Source organism: Molothrus aeneus, chromosome 7, assembly GCF_037042795.1.
Source record: "Molothrus aeneus isolate 106 chromosome 7, BPBGC_Maene_1.0, whole genome shotgun sequence".
NCBI lineage: Eukaryota > Metazoa > Chordata > Aves > Passeriformes > Icteridae > Molothrus > Molothrus aeneus.
The window spans coordinates 15,153,098-15,177,278 of record NC_089652.1 but is presented as its reverse complement, the minus strand read 5'-3'; the positions used below and the strand labels follow the sequence as shown (position 1 = coordinate 15,177,278).

General features: G+C 39.6%; 1 protein-coding gene across 1 annotated transcript in view; it reads left to right on the top strand.

Annotated features, from left to right (window-relative positions):
• Positions 1–2,251: 2,251 nt before the first annotated feature.
• Positions 2,252–24,181, top strand: part of ITGA4 (integrin subunit alpha 4) — a 32,534-nt gene continuing 10,604 nt past the window's right edge. Inside the window, exons 1-16 of the mRNA XM_066553609.1 lie at positions 2,252–2,436; positions 2,523–2,644; positions 8,605–8,711; positions 8,802–8,931; positions 10,209–10,276; positions 10,925–11,054; positions 14,306–14,391; positions 14,719–14,778; positions 14,872–15,009; positions 15,666–15,777; positions 17,406–17,500; positions 17,808–17,898; positions 19,210–19,255; positions 19,629–19,783; positions 21,124–21,278; positions 23,854–24,003. Coding sequence (XP_066409706.1) covers positions 2,252–2,436; positions 2,523–2,644; positions 8,605–8,711; positions 8,802–8,931; positions 10,209–10,276; positions 10,925–11,054; positions 14,306–14,391; positions 14,719–14,778; positions 14,872–15,009; positions 15,666–15,777; positions 17,406–17,500; positions 17,808–17,898; positions 19,210–19,255; positions 19,629–19,783; positions 21,124–21,278; positions 23,854–24,003 — 1,830 coding nt within the window. The remainder of the gene's footprint in view (positions 2,437–2,522; positions 2,645–8,604; positions 8,712–8,801; positions 8,932–10,208; positions 10,277–10,924; positions 11,055–14,305; positions 14,392–14,718; positions 14,779–14,871; positions 15,010–15,665; positions 15,778–17,405; positions 17,501–17,807; positions 17,899–19,209; positions 19,256–19,628; positions 19,784–21,123; positions 21,279–23,853; positions 24,004–24,181) is intronic.

Here is a 24,181-nt window from a genome sequence, read left to right as displayed (position 1 = left end):
TTCAGGATAACTTAGATATAAACTGATACATAACTGATACTTGATTTGTAAATACAGGTACTTGGCTTCCAGTGTTGGTTCCACCTTTTCTGCAAATTCTCTTAATCCCTAATAAAACTCAAGTTCTCTCTCCATTACTCCATTGTCGGTTGCATTTATTCTGCTCTCTGCCTGGTACCCGAATGGTACTGAAACCTGCGAATATTTCTCAAAGTATGGATTTCTGACTCTCCAGTAATTTATATTCCACTGATTTCATTGATGCCTGGTGGATCATGATCACATCCATTCTAGCAGAGTCTAGGAGACAACACACACATTTCCTCCTGACAGGTGATGTAGAGGTCTCAATTTCATATCATAGCTGGTAAGCAGCTATGTATGCACCAATAATTGAATCCCACAACTTTACAATCTACCTTTTCCTGTCAACTAGGAACCTGGCCACCATCTCAACATGGTTCCTGCATCATGGTGGAACAACCATGTCACAATTTTTCGCCGACTGAACCACAATTTAGCATTTCAGTTTTGAATCATGCTTGTTTTGCTGCTTTGAAAATGAGGGTGGAAACTTCTTGAGTAGTAGAAATGCAGATTCACAGCTGCTGTTGATTGTTTTAACTCATTTGATGTCAGTAATTGGAAGGAAGATGAATAGCAGCTGAGAAGCTGTTTGACTCCTTTGCACGAAACAGCCACTGCTCCACATCAGTGTCATCCAGAGAAGCCCTCTGATGGCTCAAGAGATGAGGACTTAAAAAGATACACTGCTGACTGGCTGTCAGATCTTCCACTGTGCTGATCTCATTCCAGAAACTACACATCTGCATGTGGTCAGGATGACAAGATGTTTCACTCTGCATTGCCTCAGTTCCCTGCTCTGGTAGTTGCTCAGCATTTTGCAGAAGTGTGAAACTTTCCACATTTCCACTAACTTAATGGAAATGAAAGGGGGGGTATTTTCCAAGAAATTTTAAATGCCGTGTTCTAAATTTCCATTAGGGAAATCTCACTGTTATTTCTAACGAGTATAATATTCGATAGTTGCAATCATACTGGATTTTATTCCAGATGCAGTAAGTAATCTTTGTAACTAAAATTTTCATTTACAAGTTTTTCTGTTCTTGTTTCTCAGATTCAAAATATCATTATACATAGGTTATCCATATACAGGGATTATTATGGCAACAGGGAAGCCCTGGTATTCAAAGGACTTTATTGAGGCAAGGTTTGCACATACAAGTAAAGGCCTTGATTTCAGGATGAGCACAACTCAGTATGAGCTAAATCAAGAGTCAGCAACTGACTGCTGAAAACACACAGAAAAGCTCCTCACTAAGATCAAGGGAGCCCTTGCAAGGTCTGCCAAATACCAGATCTCTTGCACAATCCTCATTTTCCTTTGTTCCTTTGCTGTCTGGAGGCATGGCTGCTAACTTTGTCAGCAACTGAAGAACTGAACAGGAATGTGAAAAAGTTACTCTAAAATGTAAAAAAAAAAAAAAAAAAAAAAGCGACGGGGTGCTGTTCTGACTACACCACACGTGAAAGGAAGGAGCCATCAGCAGCGAGCAGTCTTGCGCTACATGGGTAGGCCAGGCTCACTGTGCTCTGTTTCTGCGGCACTGGTTTCAGGAATCAAATACCCACACCGGGGGACAGCAGGCCATACCCCTTCAGCACAGGCACGGTGGGGAAGGCTTCAACACAGGAATACTGGGATTCTTCCTAAATCTAAAAGGAAAACTCAATCTTCTCTACACTTCCTTTCTCAGAACACAGTCCTGCGCTTGGGTGGAGCTGCCCACCCGCTGCTCAGCGGGAGATTTCAGGATAAGTTTCCAGTATCTCCTGCCCCTTTTGCCGGCCCGGCCGGCCAAGCGTGTCGAGGCGAAGCGAGGGGGACGCGGCCCTCTCTGCTCCGCCGGTGTCGGGATGGTCGCGTCCCACGGGGCCGTGCACTGCCCGGGGACACGGGGGCCACGTCCCTTCCGCAGCGTCCCCGTGGGCGCGGACGGGGCGGGGAGAAACCCGACCCCCGCCGCCCGGGCAGGGAGAGGGGCTATGGCCGCGCGGGAGGAGGCGCCGGCGTGCCCGTGTGACTCCCCCATTCGCGGGGACACCCCCAGCCCGGGCCGCGGGGAGGGTGACCCAGGGCAGGGCGGGGCGCGGGGCTGCCCTGCCCTCTCCTCTCGCTGAGCGGAGAGGCGGGAAGCCGGCGTCGGTGCATTGCCGGTCGGCCGGGGCCATGCGGAGCTGCGGGAGGGCGCGGAGCGCTGCGGGCTGGGCCGCCCCGCTGCTCCTGCTTTGGCTGTGCCTGCCGACGGCGCGGCCCTACAACCTGGACACGCAGCACGCGCTGCTCTTCCGCGGGGACAACGGGACCCTCTTCGGCTACTCGGTGCTCCTGCACCGCCACGGCCAGGAGCGATGGTGAGTGCCCGGCCCGGCCGCCCCCGCGGGAGCCCGTCGCGCCTTGCCCTGGCCGCGGCTCCTCACGCTGCCGTCTCTGCCCGCAGGCTGGTGGTGGGCGCGCCCCGGGCCAACTGGCCCGCCAACGAGTCGGTGGTCAAGCCCGGGGCCATATTCCGGTGCCGGATCGGGGGCAGCTCCAGCGGAGAGTGCGAGCAGCTCCAGCTGGGTGAGTCGGCGGCGGGCCGTGGGCGGGGAGACCCCGGCGGGGCGGCGGCCGGGGACTGGACGGACGGACGGACGGAGGGTGCCCGCTGCCCTGCGCACACCGCGGCTCCGCTCCGCTGCCCTGCGGGGTGTGCTGGGCCCTTCCGCCGTAAACTGCAGAGTGCTCTGCCTCTCGCCAAAGGGCGAGATCAGCGCTAATGCCCGAGGACGTAACGGCGGCATCAAGAGAGATGACATGCACCAAAACTTGATTTGGGGAAGTTAGGTGTGACAGATGTCGTTCCCACAGCCGTTTCGCACCTTTCAGCCTCCGAGTCAGAAGCCCCGTGAGAGTTTCCGTGTGAGCCTGCTCTGCGGAGAGCTGCTGCAGCTTTCAGGGCAGTGGGTGAATGCAATAAGCTCAGGGATGGGAGGGTGGAAGTGTATGCCTAAATCATGTTTTCTCCTGCAAAGCCTTCTCTTCATAGAAACCACCCTAAAGTAACTCTGAGCCACAATTGTCTTGCTGATGGGTTCCCCCTGCTTGTAGATTTATTGGAGTTTCAGGCGAACAAAGTTATTTTTGACTGAATCAGTGTTTATGGGTCCTGCATTTAACTTTGCCTCTCTCTATCTCCACAGTCTCCATACTTAGGAGATGTAACTGGCTGAACTTACTCAACTTTCAAGCGTTTGATACTTGTTAAAAAGGGGAAGGCTTTGCACTGGGTTGCCATGAACATGTGTGAATTGCTTTGGGCTCTCTTCCTGTGCCATTTGCATACAGTTCTGTTGGCGCTATTCATATGCTATGGAGAGAATCTTCCCCAGCTTGTACTGTGCCACCCTCCGACCAAGAGTATCCCATCCGTTATGAGCACACCCCCCAGTAAGGGGAAGCGCGGGAAAAGGGCTATCAAAATATTTCAAAGCAATGGCACACCATGAACTGGTGGCTGTCAGGGCGGAGCTCCGTTTGGTTACAGCATTCTGTAACCAAAAAAAACGCTAAAACAACTATTTCTCTACATGTCTGTGTGTAAAACTTAGAACTGACAGGTTCTATCCTTCTATCCTTTTTTTTTCCTTTTTGTTACAAATCAATTTAAGAGTTTCATTTTGTAACTAGGCTACAAAAACCTACGGTACTTCAGTAGTGTTTTACGTGCAGTCCTATAAGAAAAAAACAAGCAGTTGCTGCTAGAAAGAATGGAAATTAAATTTATACCAGCCTAAGTAGTATTTTGGGGTTTTGTTGAGTAATTTCATTCCAATACTATATCTATTAAAAAGTTATACATTACAAAGACCTTGTTTTTTTTCCTGACTGCCTGATTCTTATGAGGAGGCTTGCAAAAAGTCTAAGAGGTCAACTAAAGTGGTGAAGTAACATATGCTAAGAGTCAATAAATCCCTGTTCCTGGATTGGTGGTAAAAATAGTCCTTTGCTGTGTGAGGGAAGAAAAGGAAGGGTTGAAAGTTTCAGGTTCTTTGAAAACTACAAACATCTGCAGTGCCTCTCAGTTTGCTCATTTAGCCAATGGAGAAACAAAATCTAAGTAAATAATATGATGGGGTTTTCTTCAATAGCTTAAGGGATTCTTAGTGAAATGGGGCAAAAGGTATATGAAAAAGTTTATGTGCTTCCAAAGGCTCAGCTTAACATGGCCTCTATTCCCAGAATTGAAGGCTGCAGGTTACACAACATACTTTTTAAAATAATAGTTATACCACATTTTTGCAAACTAGGTTTTCATTACTGCAAAGATGACATCTTTGCATCACTAAGGTTTGTCTGTAGTATTTCTGAAGTTAAATAGAAGCTGAAAAGAAGTGCTGTATTGTAAAACAGGTCGTTGAGGTCAATGAAGAAGCCAAAGGCAGCTGTGGAACATGGGATGTGAATGAAGTGGCATAGTATCTGAGGTCTGAGAAATATGCTGGGGAACTTGCAATTACAAAGCTGAACTTAATTATCTTTGTCTAACTCATTCAAGTTTGGGTTCTGATCTCATAGAATAGGGAATTTCCTTAGAAAAATGTGTGGCAATATATTGCACTGCTGAACAGGCATAATGAGAAATAAGTGTTTCTGTCTTGCTCTTAAATAGTTGAATTTGCATTTTGTTCTGGTAAAAACATCTTTGAGGTGGTAAGTTTCTAATTATAAGTCATAAAAAAGTAGAGGTGATAACAGGCAATAGAAATGGCTTTCCAAATGTTGGGCTTCTGTAATAAATGGATGTGAATTACTTGGAGACATAAATATGTTAAAATACTTTGTCACTCCTTTTCGCCAAAGTAACCTTGAAACTGCCATTACTAATTAATGAAGGATTCATGAACCATTAGGAAGCCTCTGATCGTACAAAACTGCTGTTGTATTTTTATATGTCACAAGTCCCTATCTGCTTCCTCAATAGCAAAAGAGCTGCTGGGAGCAGTCTTATGCTGCAGTCATCACAGTATCTGGGATAACTCATCCAGACATACTTTAAAGAGTTCTAATGTTCTTCAAGATGTTGTGGGCCCTGAGCTGGTTTAAGAGCTGAAAAGAGCAATGAGATACACTAGGAAGGCTTCGTCTTCCTAGCCCCTCATTGACACTTTTAAATCTCTCTCTAAATGATGAATAGAAGAGTTTTCAGTCTCTTTTTGAGTTCTAGTACTTCTGTTTATGGTGTCAAGTGTTCTAAGCTGCAGATTTATTTGTATTTGGAAAATTTTTAAATAATGGCGTATGTTAGATGCGGAGGCTTGTAATCAAACTTCAAGTTTCTTTGGTTACAAAACTTCAAGTACAAAATACAGTACTTCAGGTTGAAGCACACTGTGTCCATCTTCTAGTCTTGAGTTTCAATTCCTTGCCCACATCAGTTTGGGGTAGTCACAGATTATTGCAGAGGAATTTACACGAAGTTTTTTATACATTTTCACCTATTGAATTTTGAACATATAAAATGTTACAGAAATTCTTCAATAGCACTGCTGTCAAATTTGAAACAGTGATTGACTGGCTAAAGTATATAGGAAATAATTTGTGCAATTTGCCATCTAGTCTAAAGAAAAAATTAGTTTTAGCTACAAATGAATGCAGTAAATTCAGTGCATGCTGTTTAACATAAGGCCAGAAAGCTCTGCCTGCAGTTTCAGTCTTGCTCCCTTCCTTTAAGTCTCTGCTACAATTAACCTGTGAACAAATTGCCCTCTAGCTCCCCCAGCTGAATCATTACAATGGAAAAGTGAACAGTTAATGGTTTTCCCCAAAGGCAGAGCTGTGTCTGTTCAACTTTGATTTCAGTAAGTTTGAGTTTTGGTAGCATGTTTTTTTTATGTTGCTTGCAGTGCTCGTACCTTGCAAGTGACCTCTTTCAAATAGCCATACTATTCCAAGGAACAGGGGATCTTCTGGGCCTAGGTCTGTTACAGAAAGATGGAAATGGGTCTCATTTAAATGTTTTGGGTTGGAGTCATTTGGGGGACGTAAGAGGGATAAAACCCATCAGATCTGTGAAAACAGAAAGTACTTCCTGGATGAGTAAAACTAGACTCTGAGGCCCTGACACCTAGGAGCATGATATCAGAAGGCTTATTGCCCTTGCAGCAGACTTCATTGTTTTCATCAGTTAGCAAAAGGACCAGAGGAGGTGTGGGAGGATAAAGTGGGTGATGAGGCTGTTGGGCATGGAAAGCACTGGAGCAAGTTATATAAAACTGGTTTCTCAGATGACATTGCAAACATCTGTATTATGATCCTTGAGGCCAAAACCAGAAGTGGCTTTTTAAGTTATGACCATATTTGTGTGCAGTTGCATTGTTTCTGTGGATGTGTTCAGAGGGGATGATAGCAGAAGTGTATCTTCCAGCTGTGTAATGTACACAGGCATGGGCAATTACTTATTTCTCAGTGACTTTATGACAGCACGTGCTCCTTTTCCCTGAGGCAACCAAGCTGCCATGTCCTCTTGAGCTTATGCAGTGCTGCTGTGTTGCTTATGCAGAATACTGCATTTTCTCATTTGATAAAGCTTTCATAATGTCATACCCTGAGCAGGGACTCATCAGGGTGTCTGGGATGTCAAGTTCTTGCTTCTCTCTCCCACGAAAGTCTGTAATTTCAAGATGGTTGAATACTTACCAGTCAGAGAAAGAGAGGAAACATAAGGCAGCATGTCAGCAGAGGGCCAAAATAATCCTGAATCAACATATACTGGAGCAAAGGAAAAGGGGAATGAAATCCAGTGAGTGTCAAAGAATGGTGGTGCTTTTTCTTGTTACAAACCTCTGAAAGAGGCACAGGAAGGAAGCACTGAGACAGGCTGAACTTACTCATCTCTCACATCATCATTGTCTGGTTTTATTTGATTTAGTGATAAAAAGTCTCAGTCTCTTGGGGTCTAAATTTATTGCCTTGGTCTTCTCTACTTCTCCCATTTCCTGTAAGTCCACATAAAAGCAAGTCCCAGGTAAGTCATTGTTAGAAGAGGAGGGAACTCATTGCTAGAAAGGAATTACCAGAAGTGCCTTGTGCAGTTTAAAGGAGGACTAATTTTTACACATGGGAGTGTAATGGAGTTTTCTTTTCTGAGGATATTTCAATCAGATAAATGTGCTTTATAATTCATGTAAACCATGGAAATGTCTCCCTTAGGAAGTGAGAAGTTTTCCATTGCATAATTCAGTTCCAAAACTAAATTCCACACTTGATTCTGAAAAGCAGTATATATTCAGCACATGGAAGTGTCATCTCTGACATTAGCCAAGAGGATAATCTATGTATTCATTTAAACTCTCTAATGCATTGGACAGGAATAAATGCCAGTTCTGCTCTCAGCACAGGTGTTTTCTTTGGTGGGTTAATTTTTGCAGGCTTTTTGGTGGGGTGAGGGGTGGGAAGGTGTGGGGTGTGATTTATGGGGCTTTTTTCTGTGCAAACAATGTCCCATCAGCATTAGTACTCTGTGGTCTGTACTGACATCTTCTTCTGGGTAACTAAACTAACCCTTAAACCTCAAACATTTTGGGTTCACCTGTAGTTGTATTCAATCTGAGAAAGTTTTTAAAATTATGCAAAAGAATTTGTTCAAATGACCTAATGTGTTTCCTTATTTTATAAGAAGTTTTTTTCATAAGCTGTCATGCTGATGCATAGAAAATACTGATTCAACAATTTGATTAATGCTTATCCATAAAAACATCTTAACAATTAAATACTTCCTTTATATAACTTAGAATAAATGTGTAGCTTCTCCTTACTGTGGGGATCACTACTGCTTTCCAGAAGAAAGCAAATGTTTGCTAACTTGGCAATACTGTGGCCTTTTGAGCTGTGGGGCAGAGTTAGAAGACATTTCAGTGTGTTTTCTCAAGGTTTTAAAAAATTAACTCTACTTAAGAACTAACACTAAGAGCTGCTAGTGAATAATTGCAACAATAAAGTGAAAGAAGCATGCAGGATGTGCATAGGTAATGATGTGCCATCCCCAAGAGAGGTGGCAGTACAACCTTTAATTGATACCCATTTGCAGTAGAGATTGTTTTAAGGTGCTACCAATAGACACACAGTTGGAGGGATGTCTGCTTTAGCCTAGAGTTTAGGTGGCACTCACAGGTACTACTTGTGTTTCTTGCAAGCATTTAGGCTGGAGAGCACTTACAGGGACAGCCCTTCACCAGAATTGAATGTAATGTCACTTTCTATCTGAGTAATGATGGAGAAGGCACCCTCACTGCCAGCCTATCACATTCAGAGCCAGGATGTTCCTTTTGGCTACCCACAATCATAACTTTGCTCGAGAAGAAAGTAAAAAGTCTGTGTGACCTGTGTAAGACAGAGGTCAGAGCCACCATACCCAAATTGCTGCACTGTCCCCCCAGAGTTCTTGGATTCTCCTGTTACCCATTGATTGTTCTTCCCATTACCTGTTACACATTGTTCTTCACCTTGTCCCTCTGTTCAGAGCCCTGGTCTTTGTCTCCTAGGCCATCTCAGTCGTGTTAACTGTAGGAAGACGTGTGTGGAAGAGCAGGATAATCAGTGGCTGGGTGTCAGCTTGTCGAGGCAACCGAAGGAGGGCGGATCTATCGTTGTATGTATTAACCACTGGGCCTGTTTGTCAGACTGCAGCAAACTTTCTTGGGCTTCCATGTCAAATGCTGTGTTTGTTTTATATCCATAGGCTTGTGGACATAGATGGAAAAATGTGTTTTACGTCAAAACTGAGCACAAACTGCCACATGGCATTTGTTTTACCATCCCTCCTGATTTTCAACCTAAGCTGAGCGACAGCATATGCCCATGCTGTATAGGTAAGCAAAAGGCTTGAGTCCTTTCGTAGGGAAGGGTGAGATACACAATTGAATGGTGCAGAGTTTGTGAAAAGCCTGTGTTGTTCTGAGTAGGTGTTCTGTAGCCAAAGGCTTGGAGGCTGAGTGCTGATGATATGAGCCCAGTTTGTGATGTACAGATGTTTATCACTTCAAAGAAAACCTGATTTCAAAAGGCAAAAAAATAATTGGAACAACGCATCAGAGTAGTTTTTTCCCAGACTGCATTGCTGAAGCATGTGTGCTTCTCAAAACCAGGCCAGTAGAGGACATCCTTCCTTCCTTTACTCTTGTCATTGCTCTGGAGAGTCACACAGCAGAGCAGCGGAAATACCTGCTAGTGATTGTTACCACCTGCTCCTTAGCCTTTGATCCAAGGGTGCTGCAGTGCCTGTCACAGTGCATGTCCTTGTCCCTTACTTGCCTTCTGCCAAGGCTGCTGCTGTGGCATGAGACCTTCAGGGGTTCTTCCTCAGAGAACTTCAGGAGCAGAATAAGAGGCAAGACCAGAATCTACCAAATGATTCCATCCATGCTTTGCCATTCTTATCTACCACCCACCCAGGAGAACAATAATGTGCCCTGTGCCTTGCCAATGCAAGGATCAGCTGACAATCTGATCTTTCTGTGCAGACAGAGTAATGCCATCAAATGTCTCACTGCTGGCTTTGGAGACTCTTACAAGGCGTAGTGAAATCATGTGTTTTTTGTCTTTGGAGACTTTAAGTGTACAAATCTGCATATGGAATGAAAGGAACCCTGATGGCAGGCAGTCAGCAAAAAATTGCAGGAAAGCAGAGCTGGGACAGTGTTGGATTGCTAGGATGAAAGCAGGATGTCTGGGACTGCCATAACACAAACCCCTCATGGCACCAGTGGAGCGCAGGGCAAGTTCAATCAAGCCTGTCAGAGTATGCCTGAAGTACAGAGTGGAAGAGTGTCCAGATGTGGTGATTTGTCTGTTTCATTCATGGAACAATTTTGAAAGTATAGCCTTTAAAGTCACAATATTTCAAAGGCAGGTGTGATCAAGTGATACACAGTGTTTTAAGTTTGTTACAATAGTATATTGCACCTAAAGGCTATCTAGTAGAAACCAGTGTTTTTAGTTTTATTGCAGAACTGAAAACCAACTTTTTGGGCAGGTGTTTGTTTGTTTGTTTTTTCATAAGTTCTCTGAACTTCTCTTGAAAGCCTGGTGACAAAACTCTGGAAGTATGTGCTTCTCATCCTTTTTAATATTTCTTGCCCATTCCCAGCTCATGCACGAAAGTATGGAGAAAACCATGCGTCATGTCAGGCTGGAATATCTAGTTTTTACATTGAGGTGTGTATTAAAGATACCAGAAGTCTCTCTGTTTATATACTTTTATGTATAATATCTAAAAGGGGATGTGTAAATGCAAACATCAATGCTGTATTTTATTGCGGGAGGGAAAAATCACTTTTGAATTCATTTTTAATTAAATCTTGCTATAACTTGCATGATAATTCCCAAGTAAGGCTTTAATTTTTATTCCCAAGAATACTTTTACACCTTACTAAATCCAACGTTATTGTTCATCGGGAAAAAGGGCATGGATATAGCAGAGGATGAAATTTTATTATTCTCTTTAATATGTTTGATGTAACAGTTATAATGCTTGCCTTCTTGCTTTACAGAGTAATACTCTTTATTATTTAATCTCCATTCCACCCTAAGATTGTAATTTCTGAAAAACTCATTTGAGAAGAGAATATCCTGAATTGCTGTATTTTGTTGTTACAGTTTAAAGCTTTTAAAAATGGTATTTTTACAAAGTCTGGAAAATATTATCTGTAATTTAGTAGTAAACCCCAGTGCTGAGCCAGATGCATCTCCAGTAGCATTTCATAGAATTCACAGGAGATCTAAACAAGAGCATTTTACTTGTTTTGCTTATTTTCATGAATATTTCAGTGTGAATAACATGGCTTTGTTTTACTTTTCTTTTAGGACTTAATTATAATGGGAGCCCCTGGATCATTCTATTGGACTGGTTCTGTGTTTGTATACAACAAAACTGCAAAGAAAATCCACTCTTACACAGATTCCCATAACCAAGTGAAATTTGGCAGTTATCTAGGTACTTAAAGGATTTAACACTTTACTAAAATATAAGCTAAATAGCTGCTCTTGGAGGGAGTGCACAGTGTTTTTGAGTGTTTTCACTATTAAAACCAGAAGCAGTTCTAAAGATGATTTCTGATTTTGTTAAATATTATTCAATTATAAGTCCTCCTCTCTGTTCTTTTTATGAGGAAACTTCTCAGACAGTGGATTTCTATTATTATCATCTCACCATTGACTTTTAACCATTTCTTGATTTAGAAGTTAGGGATGCTTCTGATTAGCAGTGGTTGTCATTTCACTCAAGTCTGCAATGCTGCCAAGAGCTTTCACAGAAAAAGACAGTGGTTTCACATATAACAGAAATATGAAAAGATTTTTACAGTGAAAGCTTCAGGGAAGTTTTAATTGTATTGTCAATAAGGGGAAATATGCTGTGACCTTTAGAAACAAACTTTCCTCCAATGTTTTTTCTATGGCTATTTTTTCTTTTTTACTCCAAACATATTTTAGTCTGGATATGTGAGGAGGCAAACCTCATTTATGAATATCTGTAACCAAGGCCATGAAGTTCTACTCATGTACCTATATCCAAGTTACTACCTGAATTTAGTGCTACAGTTTGTAAAGGTTTATGCCAAAAAAACTGCAGCAGCTTCAGAGTTCTCACTACACTGAGAAAAGCTCATCTGTCCTTCCTGAATTCCTAAGCAAGAATATTTTTGCTTGTGACCATTGGGTTTTGCATTTTCCCATTCAAAGTTCCGGTTCACGTGGATGAACATTTCCTGTTTCTGATTCCACTCATCTGACAATAGGAAGTTGGCATATGTTATGAAATAGCTATTGTGAAACACAGTGAACTAAGACTTCAGAATTCAGTTCTGGGCCTGCAAAGGCCACAGTGACTCTGGGAAAGTCAAGCAGAAGAGAGAGAGAGGCTGGTAAAGGGGGATCAGAAATGCAGAAATCCCTAAGATCAACCAGTAGAACTTCTAACCTTTCACAGGACAAAAGAAGAGCTTCAGAGAGTGGAAAGCTCCAGTTTTCCAATAGTAATCAGCAGAAAAAGTACTGCACTTCTCTAGGGAAAAAAGTTCATTCCAGATTTCTGCTTCTACAAGTATAAGAATGAGAATTTCTGTAATGAATGAGTCAGATCATTGACAGCCAGAAGCCAGATCCAGGCAAATGGGTAAAAACCTGCATAAGGACTGTGTTGAGGAGAGGTTAGGGAAGGCCTTTCCACACATATGTGATCTCTCTTAGTTGCCTTGGCCATCCAGGGCCTGAAATCAGCTGGTATTTGCTTCACTCTAGTTAACTGATGCGTGTTGGCTTAGCAGAGAATTTGTCTTCTGAACTTGCCTTTCTACAGGAAGGTGAAGAAGGACACTATTAACTTATCTGTATGTCTGTACAGTAGCAGCTGTGATAAACCTGGAATTTTTCCAGTTTCATGCTACTTTAACCTCTGCTCCTTTCCCTCATAATGGGGTTGAAACCCCATAGTGTGGTTGAAGGATTTAAAGGTACCTTCCTTCCCTCCCTCAGCATCTGTGCCATCTTATAATTATTGAAGACAAAAATCTGTTCAGGGTTGATTCTGTTACCAAATTATTTTTTAGAGGTCTGAGGTTTTTGCTCCCTTAAGTAATGAATGAAATTATCCCTACCAAGTTGTGGAAGTATATTGTGACCAGAGTGTAATTCAAGCATGTGAGTAGATACCATTATCTACTTACTCTGTTCTTCCACTGGTAGGGACCAAGACATTGGCATCTTTATGTTTTTCATTAAACTGTTAAAGAATAATAATTAAGAAACTAGAGACTACAGGATGTGCAGTAGTATTGTAGCATTTTCCATAAGTTGGAAGAAACAAGGGTGTTCGTGTACCAGACAACTGAAAGAAGGAAGGAAATTAGATATTTGTAATACATAACACTAGGTAATATTTTCTTGACTACTTGAGAGTCTCTTGGAGAGTAGTAGCTGACTTCTATAAAAGGAATTTTCAAAGTTATTCAGCCTTTCAAATCAGCTGGCCCTGATGAAAAAGTAACCTTAGGCACTTAAACTGCCTTAAAGAAATCATAAAGTAGAAGACAGTTCCTTTTAGAAATCTGAGAAGGGCGAGTAACATTTCAGAAAAGTGAAAAACTGTAGTGATGGTAAAAAGGACAAAACTATGGAGTTGGAAAAAAATTCCGTTTCTCTATGCCTTTAAAGGATCAGTTATGTGATTTCCCCTTCCCCTGCCAAACATTTTAATACCATTAAAAAAAAAATGAGAACTATGTGATTACTGTAATTCTTGTGAATGTTTGGCTTTTTGCTCTGTTCATCTCTTTTAGCTTAAAATATGAAAAGAAAAAGGTGGCTTAATGAAAACTTTAATTCTAGGCAGTTATGTTCACTGACAAAAGATTCAAAGCTTGTTCTCATCTATCTAAGATGATTTTTCCATTTCCTCTGCATGCTGTGAACATCAGCAGTCATTCAGTAAATGCGAGAGTAGTGGAATATGTTATCTGTCTTGTATTCTGAGCTGTAATGTACTCTGGAAAGAGTAAGGATGACTTGTGCAGCTACAGGTTAAGGTGTTAGCCTTTGTTTTGCAGTTCTGTGTCTGGATGTCTGCACCAAAATATGGTCCTGTTTATAATCTCTCTCCACATACAGAAATGCTTTGTAATGTAGATTTATTTACTAAAGCTGATGTAATGGTTTTTTACTGCATAATAAGGCTTTTGCAATTTGTTCCTGACATTTTCATGTGTGTGTTCATGGTGCTCTGTGTGTGTATGTGCACATAGAAGTAGCACTACATTTAATTTTTCTTAAATCCAGTTATAATAGTCAAATAGTAACAATTGAATCTATTATTTCCACATTCCAGTGCATCTACTTGGATAATTTTTATTTGTATTAATAGTGTGGACTCACTGAACAATTGCAGAATATGCATTAGCAGAAGGTGTTTGCAATTTATTTTATTGTCTTTTGAAGTATGGCAGATAATTGAGTTCTTGGGAAGAAATGAGTGTTTCTGACACTTTTTCCTGCTTGATGGAACTTACTGTCTGTAGTGACCTTTTACTTATACTTCAAAAACTTTGTTTTGTTTTCATTGCTGATTTGCATGAGGTCTGAATGTCAGAGTCATGATAATTTATGGTGTTGACAGCTTTTATAAGATATGCTCCCATTCTTTCTTTGTTACATAGCATTCCCAGTATTGAATAGTGCATTTCTGATTTGCAGGATATTCTGTTGGAGCTGGACATTTTCTGACACCATCCAGTATAGAAATAATTGGAGGGGCTCCCCAACAGGAGCAGATTGGTAAAGTAAGGAATTGTCTATAATATTGGCTTAATGATTATAACCCCAAAAATACCATGATCTTTCAATTTAGATTAATATATTAAAGACACGTATCAGATGTGACTTTTCATGGGGGAAAAGTTGAATAAGGAATTAGGGTAGGCAGTCTGGATAACATTGTTGTGAACTATGGTGTTGAAGAAGGTGCAGGTAGGAAACAGGAGATAGCTGTAATTTGTGATACTAAGCATTGCTTTGCTGATTCTTTAGCACATGCTGTAGAGAAAGCACTGGGAAGTGTTCCAGATTACAGTTTGCTGAATTCTGCTTGTGTTTTGTTTTCCTTTTAGGCATATATTTTTAGCATTGAGAAGCAATTCGATATTCTCTTTGAACTAAAGGGTAAAAAGGTAAATCTATCCTATTACTTTTCTGCACCTCATAACTTCTAGCACATCTTCATCAAAATGCAAAAATAATAATGATTTCTTGTCTGCACACAGCTTGGTTCTTACTTTGGAGCTGCAGTTTGTGCTGTGGACCTGAATTCAGATGGCTTCTCAGACTTACTGGTTGGTGCTCCAATGCAAAGTACCATTAGAGAAGAGGGAAGAGTTTATGTCTATATTAATTCAGGTTCTGTAAGTATTTTCTCTTAAAAACACATGGCAACAGAGCTGTTCTGGTTTAACAGGATAAGAGGAAGAGTTTTCCTCTCTTCTAATCCCATATTTCCTGATATGGAAAAAGCAGCATTAGGGCTGTGATGGCTGCCCCAGCAGGAGTGCACAGCACACCCCCAAAGGCTGCAGTGTCAGCTGTAGCACAGTTACTCCCACCAGTGCTGGAGCTGCACACAGACTGGGTTCGTTTCCTAGGAGCTGTAGGTGGTGGCAGCCTGCCCCTGCAGCCTCTTTGCAAGCTCTCCTCCACTGCTGTGCTTCCCACTGAACTGCCAGCTGAAGAGAAACTCACCAAGCCCTTCAGAAACAAACAAGGACTGAAACATTTGCATGCAGTTACTGGTACCAGTCAGGAAAGAGACTGGTATTCCTCAGTTTTGCAATTTACATGACTGAACAGATCATGCATTACAATAGACTTCTTTTTATTCTTTCTAAGGCTCAGAAGTGGAAGTGTAGTCACTTTACTGTTCTTACACTAAATACCATAAAATGTATTTGAAAATGCTTGCTTCTACATCAAGAAGTTTGGTGGGGTTATATATTGGTATCCAAGGCAGTTTTAACATTTTGAGTAATATTCCATTAATGTGCCATTGACTGTTTTCCTTCAGGAAGCAAAGATGGTAGAGCTGAACATAGAGCTCAGCGGGAGTGACTTGTATGCAGCAAGGTTTGGAGAGTCCATAGCCAATCTAGGAGACATAGACAATGATGGCTTTGAAGGTAAGAATACAAAAAAAACCTGCTGGGTTTAATTCTCTCTGATCAGTGGAATGTCATGATAAACAGGAGGATTATGGAAGTCTGAGAATTCTTTTGGTTTGTGACTTGACTTTTCTTTTCTGACTTAAAAAACAGCTGCTTCACAGTCATTGATGTTTAATACCAAGGCACTAGGTTCTGTCTAAGAACGAGCATGAGCATAAAGTGATAGCATAATCTGTAACTTTTGTAACTCAAATGGAATCTCTAATCCTGTGTTAAATACCTGAGACGAAGGTTGGGGAATAATTTGACAATTCTGTAACAATCATAAACAAAAAAAATGAGTCAAAATCTGCTTATTTTATACTCACCAGTAAATACTAAATACATGGGGATATTGAAATTAACCTTCGCGTTGGGAGATTGCTATGGAAATACTGAAATAAAAAGTGGATGTAATATGGAGAGTGACAGTAAGAAAAAAAATTGTAAGAAAAAGGCTGGAAGCAAAATATAAAGAGAAACTGGTAATATAAACGTTTTTCTGTAGCAATTAAAAAGCACAGCAGAGCCAACTCCTTCAATGATCTAAATCATCAGTATCAGCCCTGTAAAGATAATGGTGTAGGTGGTGGTGTAGAATCTGACCTCAAGAATGTGTGTGTAATTTTAACAGGCACAACTTGACTGTCCCATTTTCATCTCACTAGTAGAAAGATGTATAATGTGCTTTATGTGGTTTAGTCACCACAGTATGGACTCAGTCAATGTGGATTCAATCAGAGAATTGCTCTGTAAAACCAAACAGTCAAAGGCTTTGGGCTTCATATGATTTTTGGTTCAGTGCAGCATAAATTATTTCTGATTAGCAGTGAGTTCAGTTTTTTCTTATTTGTAAATGCAAGTTCCCAGTTATTAACAGTGACTTTCAAGATGGTGTACATAATCTCCCCATCCCTCCCTCCACTGCTTGGTTAACAGCCTCTGGCTATTTGAACCATGGGAGTTTTTGGTAAGGGCTGTTGAGGGTGGATTGGTGAGTAGGTACGTTCATTCAGTTTGTTATGAGTTGCCACATCCCTCTGGGATTAGGTCATCTAGGCATAAAACATATCCCTTTGTACCAACATATCCCTTTGTACCTTCATTTCCTTGTTAAATGCCTTTCCAAGCTTATCATTAACTGTTATGGACACTTCATAGAAAAATAAATGGTTTATTTTGGGCACTATAATAAGAGTACTTGTGTTTCAGTGACTTAATCCATGTGGGAAGAGCAGGAAAATCATCACTGTTCCATAAATATAACGCTTGTTTTCTCCTCTTTTTTTAAAGATCATGATAATTTTGCCTTCTTTCATGGTAACCTTTTAACCTCTTAAGGGTCAAAATTAGTATTGCTAGAAATAGACTTTGACAAAATGGCAGTATTTGATTGTTGCTTTTCACACATAGTAATTAAGGCAGAATCAGACTACTGAGCTGGTCTGTATTGTTTCTGATTGCTTTATATCTGTGTTCAACACTGCCTTTGAATTCAGGCAAGTAAATCTGGTGTGGCATTACATGCATCAAGATTTGCATTTTTTCAACTGTTCAGTAGTCATATTTCCTAGTCCATGATCATTGCTGAATTGTTTTTCCAGATGTGGCAATTGGGGCTCCACATGAAGATAATCTAAAAGGGGCTATTTATATATACAATGGCAGGAAAGATGGAATAACACCATCATTTTCACAGGTATGCTTTTTCAATGCAAAATACCCAATCCAGAAAAACCCCAAGTTTAAATCTGAGAGGGTTTTCCCTTCATTTGACAGTCTGACCATCTGAAGTACATTAAAAGACTTCAGAAAATTTTTACATGATCTGTGATTTCCAGTCGTAATATAATCTGTAAGAGAGAAAAAAATTGTTTTGGGAGCTTTAAAAAAGATTTATGGGATTTAAGTTCATCAGGATTTTTCTGCAAACATTTTTTGTTGGAAATTGTAACTCAGAGATTAGCTTTCCAAGAATAATTTTCTCTTGTACATTTTCTCCTCAGAGAATACAAGGAAAAGAAGTCAGTAATTCTTTGAGCATGTTTGGACAATCCATATCAAGTGGCATTGATGTAGATAACAATGGTTATCAAGGTAAATTAAGCAATTTTGTTTACTTTTAATTTTTAAAAGAATAGAAATTCATAGGGAACAGCCCTACTGTGCTACTTGATACTTTTAACTGAAGCAGAATCTATTATTGAGATGACATGTCACATCTCATATTTTGGGAAGAAAAAACAAGAGGTAAAGCTGAGGCCAGGCAGTCAGGTTTCACGGTCACCTAACTATTATTTGAGGACTGAGAACAATGTAATAGTGAGATCATAGTGCACAAGGGGAAGAGAAATGTGATTTATATTTTTAAAGCAGACATCTCATTTACAAATGTCACAATGAGCTGCTTTGGGCACTGGAAGCATGTTTGTTGTCCAGACTAGTGTGCTAACCTGAATATATTGCTGGCCTTCCCAGAGTCTGGATTCTGACAAGAGTCATGGACTCCTTGACTCTCAGTCTGAGTGAACAATACTTTACCCTCACTTAGGGCTCATAGCATTGAGCTAAGGCCATTGTGGAGTTCTTGTGGCCATGACAAAGTAGTGCTAACTTGGTGCCAAGTATATATTAATTGCTTTATACATATCATCAAAACATTCTGACATTTTGCAGATAAGTGTTAGGTCAGGTCAGGTATGTCTGTCCTGCTCTTGGGGACGGAAAAGCACAAAGTTGCCATGTTTTGTGTTGTGGCTCTGTCCACAGAAATGTTATCCAAGTTAATTTGTAATGCTGGCCTAAAGGTCAGGTTACAAGTAGTCTGCCCACAGGTTGGCTGTTGGTTACTAATCTGGCAATAACACCCTCAGGCACTTATATCATTTAGTCATCTGACAATTCACTTTTGCTGCCTCATTTGGGAGGTATATAAACTGTCTATATTTCTTTCCTTCTTGCATGAATAGAGTTCAGTTCATTTGGAATAAAGGAAATACTTTTATCTCTATGTATAATTTCATACATGTTATAGACATAAACAAATCAGTTATCTATATAAAAAACAGTTTGTATGTGCATGTATAGCAATATTGAATATCTGGATGGAGAAGAAGGCAAGTATCTCCTACCTAGCTGAGTTGTCCTTCAGTATCAACCACTTAAACGTTGAATAGAAATCAAATCATCACATATCAATATCTGGAAGTCCAGCAAATTAGCATGCAGCATTTAGGACAGGGCAGAAGTATTTGAGCCGTCCTTGAATACTAGTATATCCCTTCTAGTAAATAAAGGACAAATGGTGTCTTAATATTCACCAGAAAGTGAATATACTATAAAATGCTTGTGCCTAGGAAGTAATTCCTGTTGACAAATTATGGTTATTGATACATTCTTTTTGTGCAGATGTGGCAGTTGGTGCATTTTTCTCTGATTCTGCTGTGGTGTTGAGGTGAGATTGATATGTGTCAGTACTTTTGAAGACTGAATTTAACTGTATTTTTTAGTGGAATTTATTGAAACTCAGTAGTTAATTTAACCTCGTTATATTCTTGATATCTTCAACTTCACTCATTAGGCTCTAGAAGTCTCTACAAATGAAACATTTAAGTAAACACGTTGAAAAAAATGAAAATATCATTCTGTGACTTTTTGAGGTAAAAATAATTTGCATACAACTATTTGAAACTATCTGAAAAACGCAGATAACTTTAAAATTATAATTCTAAAATATAAAAATAGGTTGTCAGGGATGATTAGTTTTTCAGACATTCTGTAAGCTATATCTAAACATTATTTGTGTTCTATATCTGTTCTATTCTTAGAACAAAACCAGTGATAATTGTTGAAGCTTCTTTGAAGCATTCTAATTCAATAAATCGAACTAATTTGGACTGCATGGAAAATGAGCAGCCTGCCACCTGTATGAATTTGAAGATATGCTTTACCTATAGAGGACGGGAGGTACCTGGTTATATTGGTAAGCTACTGGAAAAATAATCCCCTATCTGTACTGATTTCAAATGCACCTATTTACAGAATAATGCTGCTGGTATTCAATAGACCATTAATCTGATTTCAGTATAAAATGAAAAGCTGAAAGCATGGATACCTTTTTTATATCATGATTACCCTATAACATCAGGCCATTACACTTCTGTTCAATTTGGAATAAGAGCACATCCCTGCTAGAACTGCTGGAGTTACTTGGAGAGACAGCAGCATTAAAAGGGTGATATTTAGATGTCCTCTAACAGCAGTCTTCTCAGGCATGGACCAAACCAGATGGGACTGCTGGAGGATGCTGCCTTCCACTTAGCAACAGAGAGAAAGCATTGCTTCCCAAACCAGCTCAAGCAGCTGATCATATTGTGGGGCATTTTGTGAAAGAAAAGGAGTCCCACCAAAATTACTGAAAAATAAATCTTGTATTGTGTTTTATATAATGCATATTTTGCTTTTGGCAAAAAACTGGTATTGCTAGAAGTGGTGTCTTTCAGAGGGAATATTCATGGTGAATTAATTTAACATAATTTACTGTCTAAATTTGCCTGTATTGCCTGAGTGCTTTTAACCTACTTGTCATGTGCTATTTGTAAACTGCAAACAGCCCTGCAAGTACATGGTATATAAAATTAAATTGCTCAACTCTTCTGGGTGAGAACAGACAATAACCTTAGGGAGCATGTTACAGAGAACACATACAGTGATGAACTGTAAAGTTATGTGTCTTTTGATCTTTATCAGATCTTTTGAAACTGATACTCATTTTGAAAGATGAGCAGTCAGACTGGGTCACCCTTGCTGGACTTGTACATAAGACTTTTTAATTATAAAAAAGTACTGGTAGAAATTGTAGATAACCTAACCCTTGGCAAAAAATTAGAAGTAATAGATCTGTAATGCTCTGAAACTTGTTTGTAACTTCTTACCATAGCAATCCATGCTAACTTAAATAGAAAAAAATGTGAAGTCAACTAGCGCTGACAAATATTGTTTAACTTAAGTGTTTGTTGTAAGTTACTGTCAGCCCTGTAACTAACTGAAGTGTGTTTTCTATAAATAGATTTGGGTAGAAAATGTAAATACAACCTGATAAACTATCTCTGATCTAAATGCACATATTAGGGAACAGCCATGAAGCAATTTTCAGGGTACTAGAAGTTTTTCTTAGTATGGATTTATGTCAGTGTTTTTAAGCAGAGCGTTTTAAAATGGATGTTACAGAATATACTTATGGAAGTGAGTCAGAAGAAACTCATTAAGATTGCAACACTTAAAGATTTATAACCTTTATTTTCCCTGGATTTTATTTTGTAGTGTTGCTTTATAATCTGAGTGTTGACGTGAACAGAAAAGAGGATACACAAGCAAGATTTTATTTTTCCTCCAATGGAACACATGATACAATCTCAGGAGAAGTAAAGATTTACAGCAATATTACTACCTGCAAAGATCATCCAGCATTTATGAGGGTAATGTAGTTTTCAGTATGTATTGCCTTGTAAATCCTTTGTTCTCCTTTGAAAAGCAGACCTGCTGCAAAAGAACCTCTTCTAATTGCATCACATGATTGTGGAAGTAAAATATTTGTATTCAGAACTTCCACAGTTAATATATTTTAATTCTGATGCTTTCTCAGCTTTCTCTGAGGAAGTCAGTAGGTCTGCCATCTCTTACATTGGTGAGATGTATAATAATAATAATAACCACAGTGATAAAGTTGGACCTTGAGCACTCTTGAAATTTTTTCATCTTTTTTGTGGATGACAGATCATATATAGATTGAGGTTGGTTTGGAACAATCATGAAGATATAAAATGAATATTCTGCTGAACATTTCTGATGGAACTTTCTTATGTATTCCTTAATGCAGAGTCTTAAAACTTGTATTTTTTATGTTTTGTCATCTGTAAGTATAACAAAGAACATATGTGTGGTTTTGCTTCTGTTTTTATTGTGAGTAGATAAGGTAGACTCAGCTAAAAATGAAAGAACCCATTCCTGATCCACAGGAAGTGAAATGAAGATGGTTGCTAGAAAAGTCTGTAGTTCAAGGTCTATAGTATGGTGTGCTTTGTGAATTTGCTGCAAGGAGCCAAAGGCTAGCAGGGTGTGAAGAAGAGCTTTGCTTGGCCTTGCTTGATGTTTTTTCCCTTCAAGGAATGCAGCACTCACCCATAACCTGAGGGTGGAAATGGGGTAGGAAGAGCACTTGTGCATGACCTATCCCTCTGAAAGGTGAAGAGGGACTTATCTTGACAATGGAATAAAACCTGTAATCAGGACAAGGATACAATATTTTTAAGGCCATTCAGTTAACAAGAAAAAATTTATCACTTATTTTATCAAACATTTTAGAAGCTTTTCTTCCATAACAAAAATTTTGGAAAAACTTGGAAGTCCTAAACCATGACAAACAATAAAAATCAGTGGACACAAAGGAACTGCATTTTATTAAACTCAGAAAAAATAGACTTCTCTTCTGTCAGACCTTATCTAGGAGGGAAGAGAGGGAGTATTTAGATGTAAGGGGAAATAAGGGCAATAAAATAATGGACTACTTTGCCTAATGTTTTCTTTGAAATCCTTGAGGTAGCAATTCTGTGACCTTTTGAAACAAACACCTGTCAAGGTGACTGATGCAGTTGATCCTGCACAAAGGCTGGAAAATAAATTTTATTTTCTACAGCTACAAAAAAATCCTGCAGGGAAATATTCTTCAATGTATTTTTCTTCTTCCTTGATTTCCCTTATTTTTTGTTTGTGACATGATTAGAAGCCAATTCTTCATCATAAAGCTTCAGGGTAGAAAGGAAAGCTTATGTTACCTACTGGAAAATTTCCCAGATGCATCTCAGCTGATAGCTGCACCTAAGTGAATGTTGCTTACAGGAGCAATGGCAAATTGCCACTTACTTTATAAGAGTTTTGTAAACTAATGGAGATGTGATTGACAGCTGACCTTGTTCAGATTGCTGTACCAGCATTAGCAGGTATTTGTGTAGGAGGAAGGAATTGATTTGCCTCACTTCCTATAGTCCATCATTAGGGGTTTTTTTCCTACGTAGAATTCAATTTTCTTTTCAATTCTTAATTAATAACATTATAAGCATCTCCTTCCACCCACTGAGGTTTCTGTACTTGTGTGAAGCTCCTAAAGTTAAGTAAGTGTGAATGTCTGTCAAGTACAGTCCTTGCAAAAGACAATATAAATTTTATGTATTTTGAGTAAAGGCTAATTAATAGCTAATTAGTGTAATGGAAGTAATATAAAGCAGATGCAGAGAAGACCTTGTGGAAAATTATTACAAATTAGATAATATGTGATTTGGCCAACACAAGCTTGCAGATAAGAATTAAAACAGTGGCCATGTGGAAGGACAATCAGTGTCTGTCTATCCCCTACACTAAGGGAGTAATTTAATCAGGTTTGCTACTGTTGGTGCTTCAAGCTGTTCAGTTTTCACAAGTAGGTAGTTGGGGCTCCGATCTGAACATTCCTACACAGGCAAGACTTCATGTACAAAATAGTCATTTATTGAGGAGTTCAACTTCTTAATACAGAATGGAAAATAAAGGAGCAGAAAAATAAAATGCAGTCACAACTTGATTTAATTGTACTGTGGGAGAACTAATTTTGATTTCATATGTAAATACCCATTGGGTTTGTCTGGCCTCATTCCACCAGTTACCCTTTTTCATTTTAGCCAACTTTGCCTATTTTTCAGTGCAGCCTTTCATAGGTGTGTGAGGCAGGATTATTGCAGAAGTAGGCTTGCTGTTTAGTAGGCTCTCTCCTGATAGAAGAATCATCCATCCTGAAATGGCTGATGCTGTCATTGAACATATTCTGCCTTTATGCATTTCTAATTGCCTCCTTCAGCAACAAAGGTGTCTGGGAAAGTGTATTAGCCATATGGAATTATTTTACATGTGAAAAATAGGTTTTGCTGTTTTAGTGAGTTCTGGGCAACCTTGTAAGTTTAAAACATAAGCATACATGTTTTGTCTTATATGATTAACTCATTAGGTTTCCAATTTTCGTAGAAAGATGTAAGGGATATCTTGACTCCTGTACATGTTGAAGCGAGTTATCATCTGGGGCATCATATTCTACAGAAAAGAAATGCTCAAGAATTTTCACCACTTCAGGCTGTTCTTCAACGCAGGAAAGAAAAAGATGTTATAAAAAGCAAGGTTAGTGTACGAGTTCTGTTTTTTTCCCAATGCAGTGAGTAAATAGTCATGTTTTAATCTCTAGTTAAAAAAAGCTTCACTGATTCATAGCATGTGAAAGAATGCATTTTCCAGACCTACACCTAGGGATTGTGTCTTGATATTAGTTAATAAACCAGAATGCCAAAAAAATGCCTAA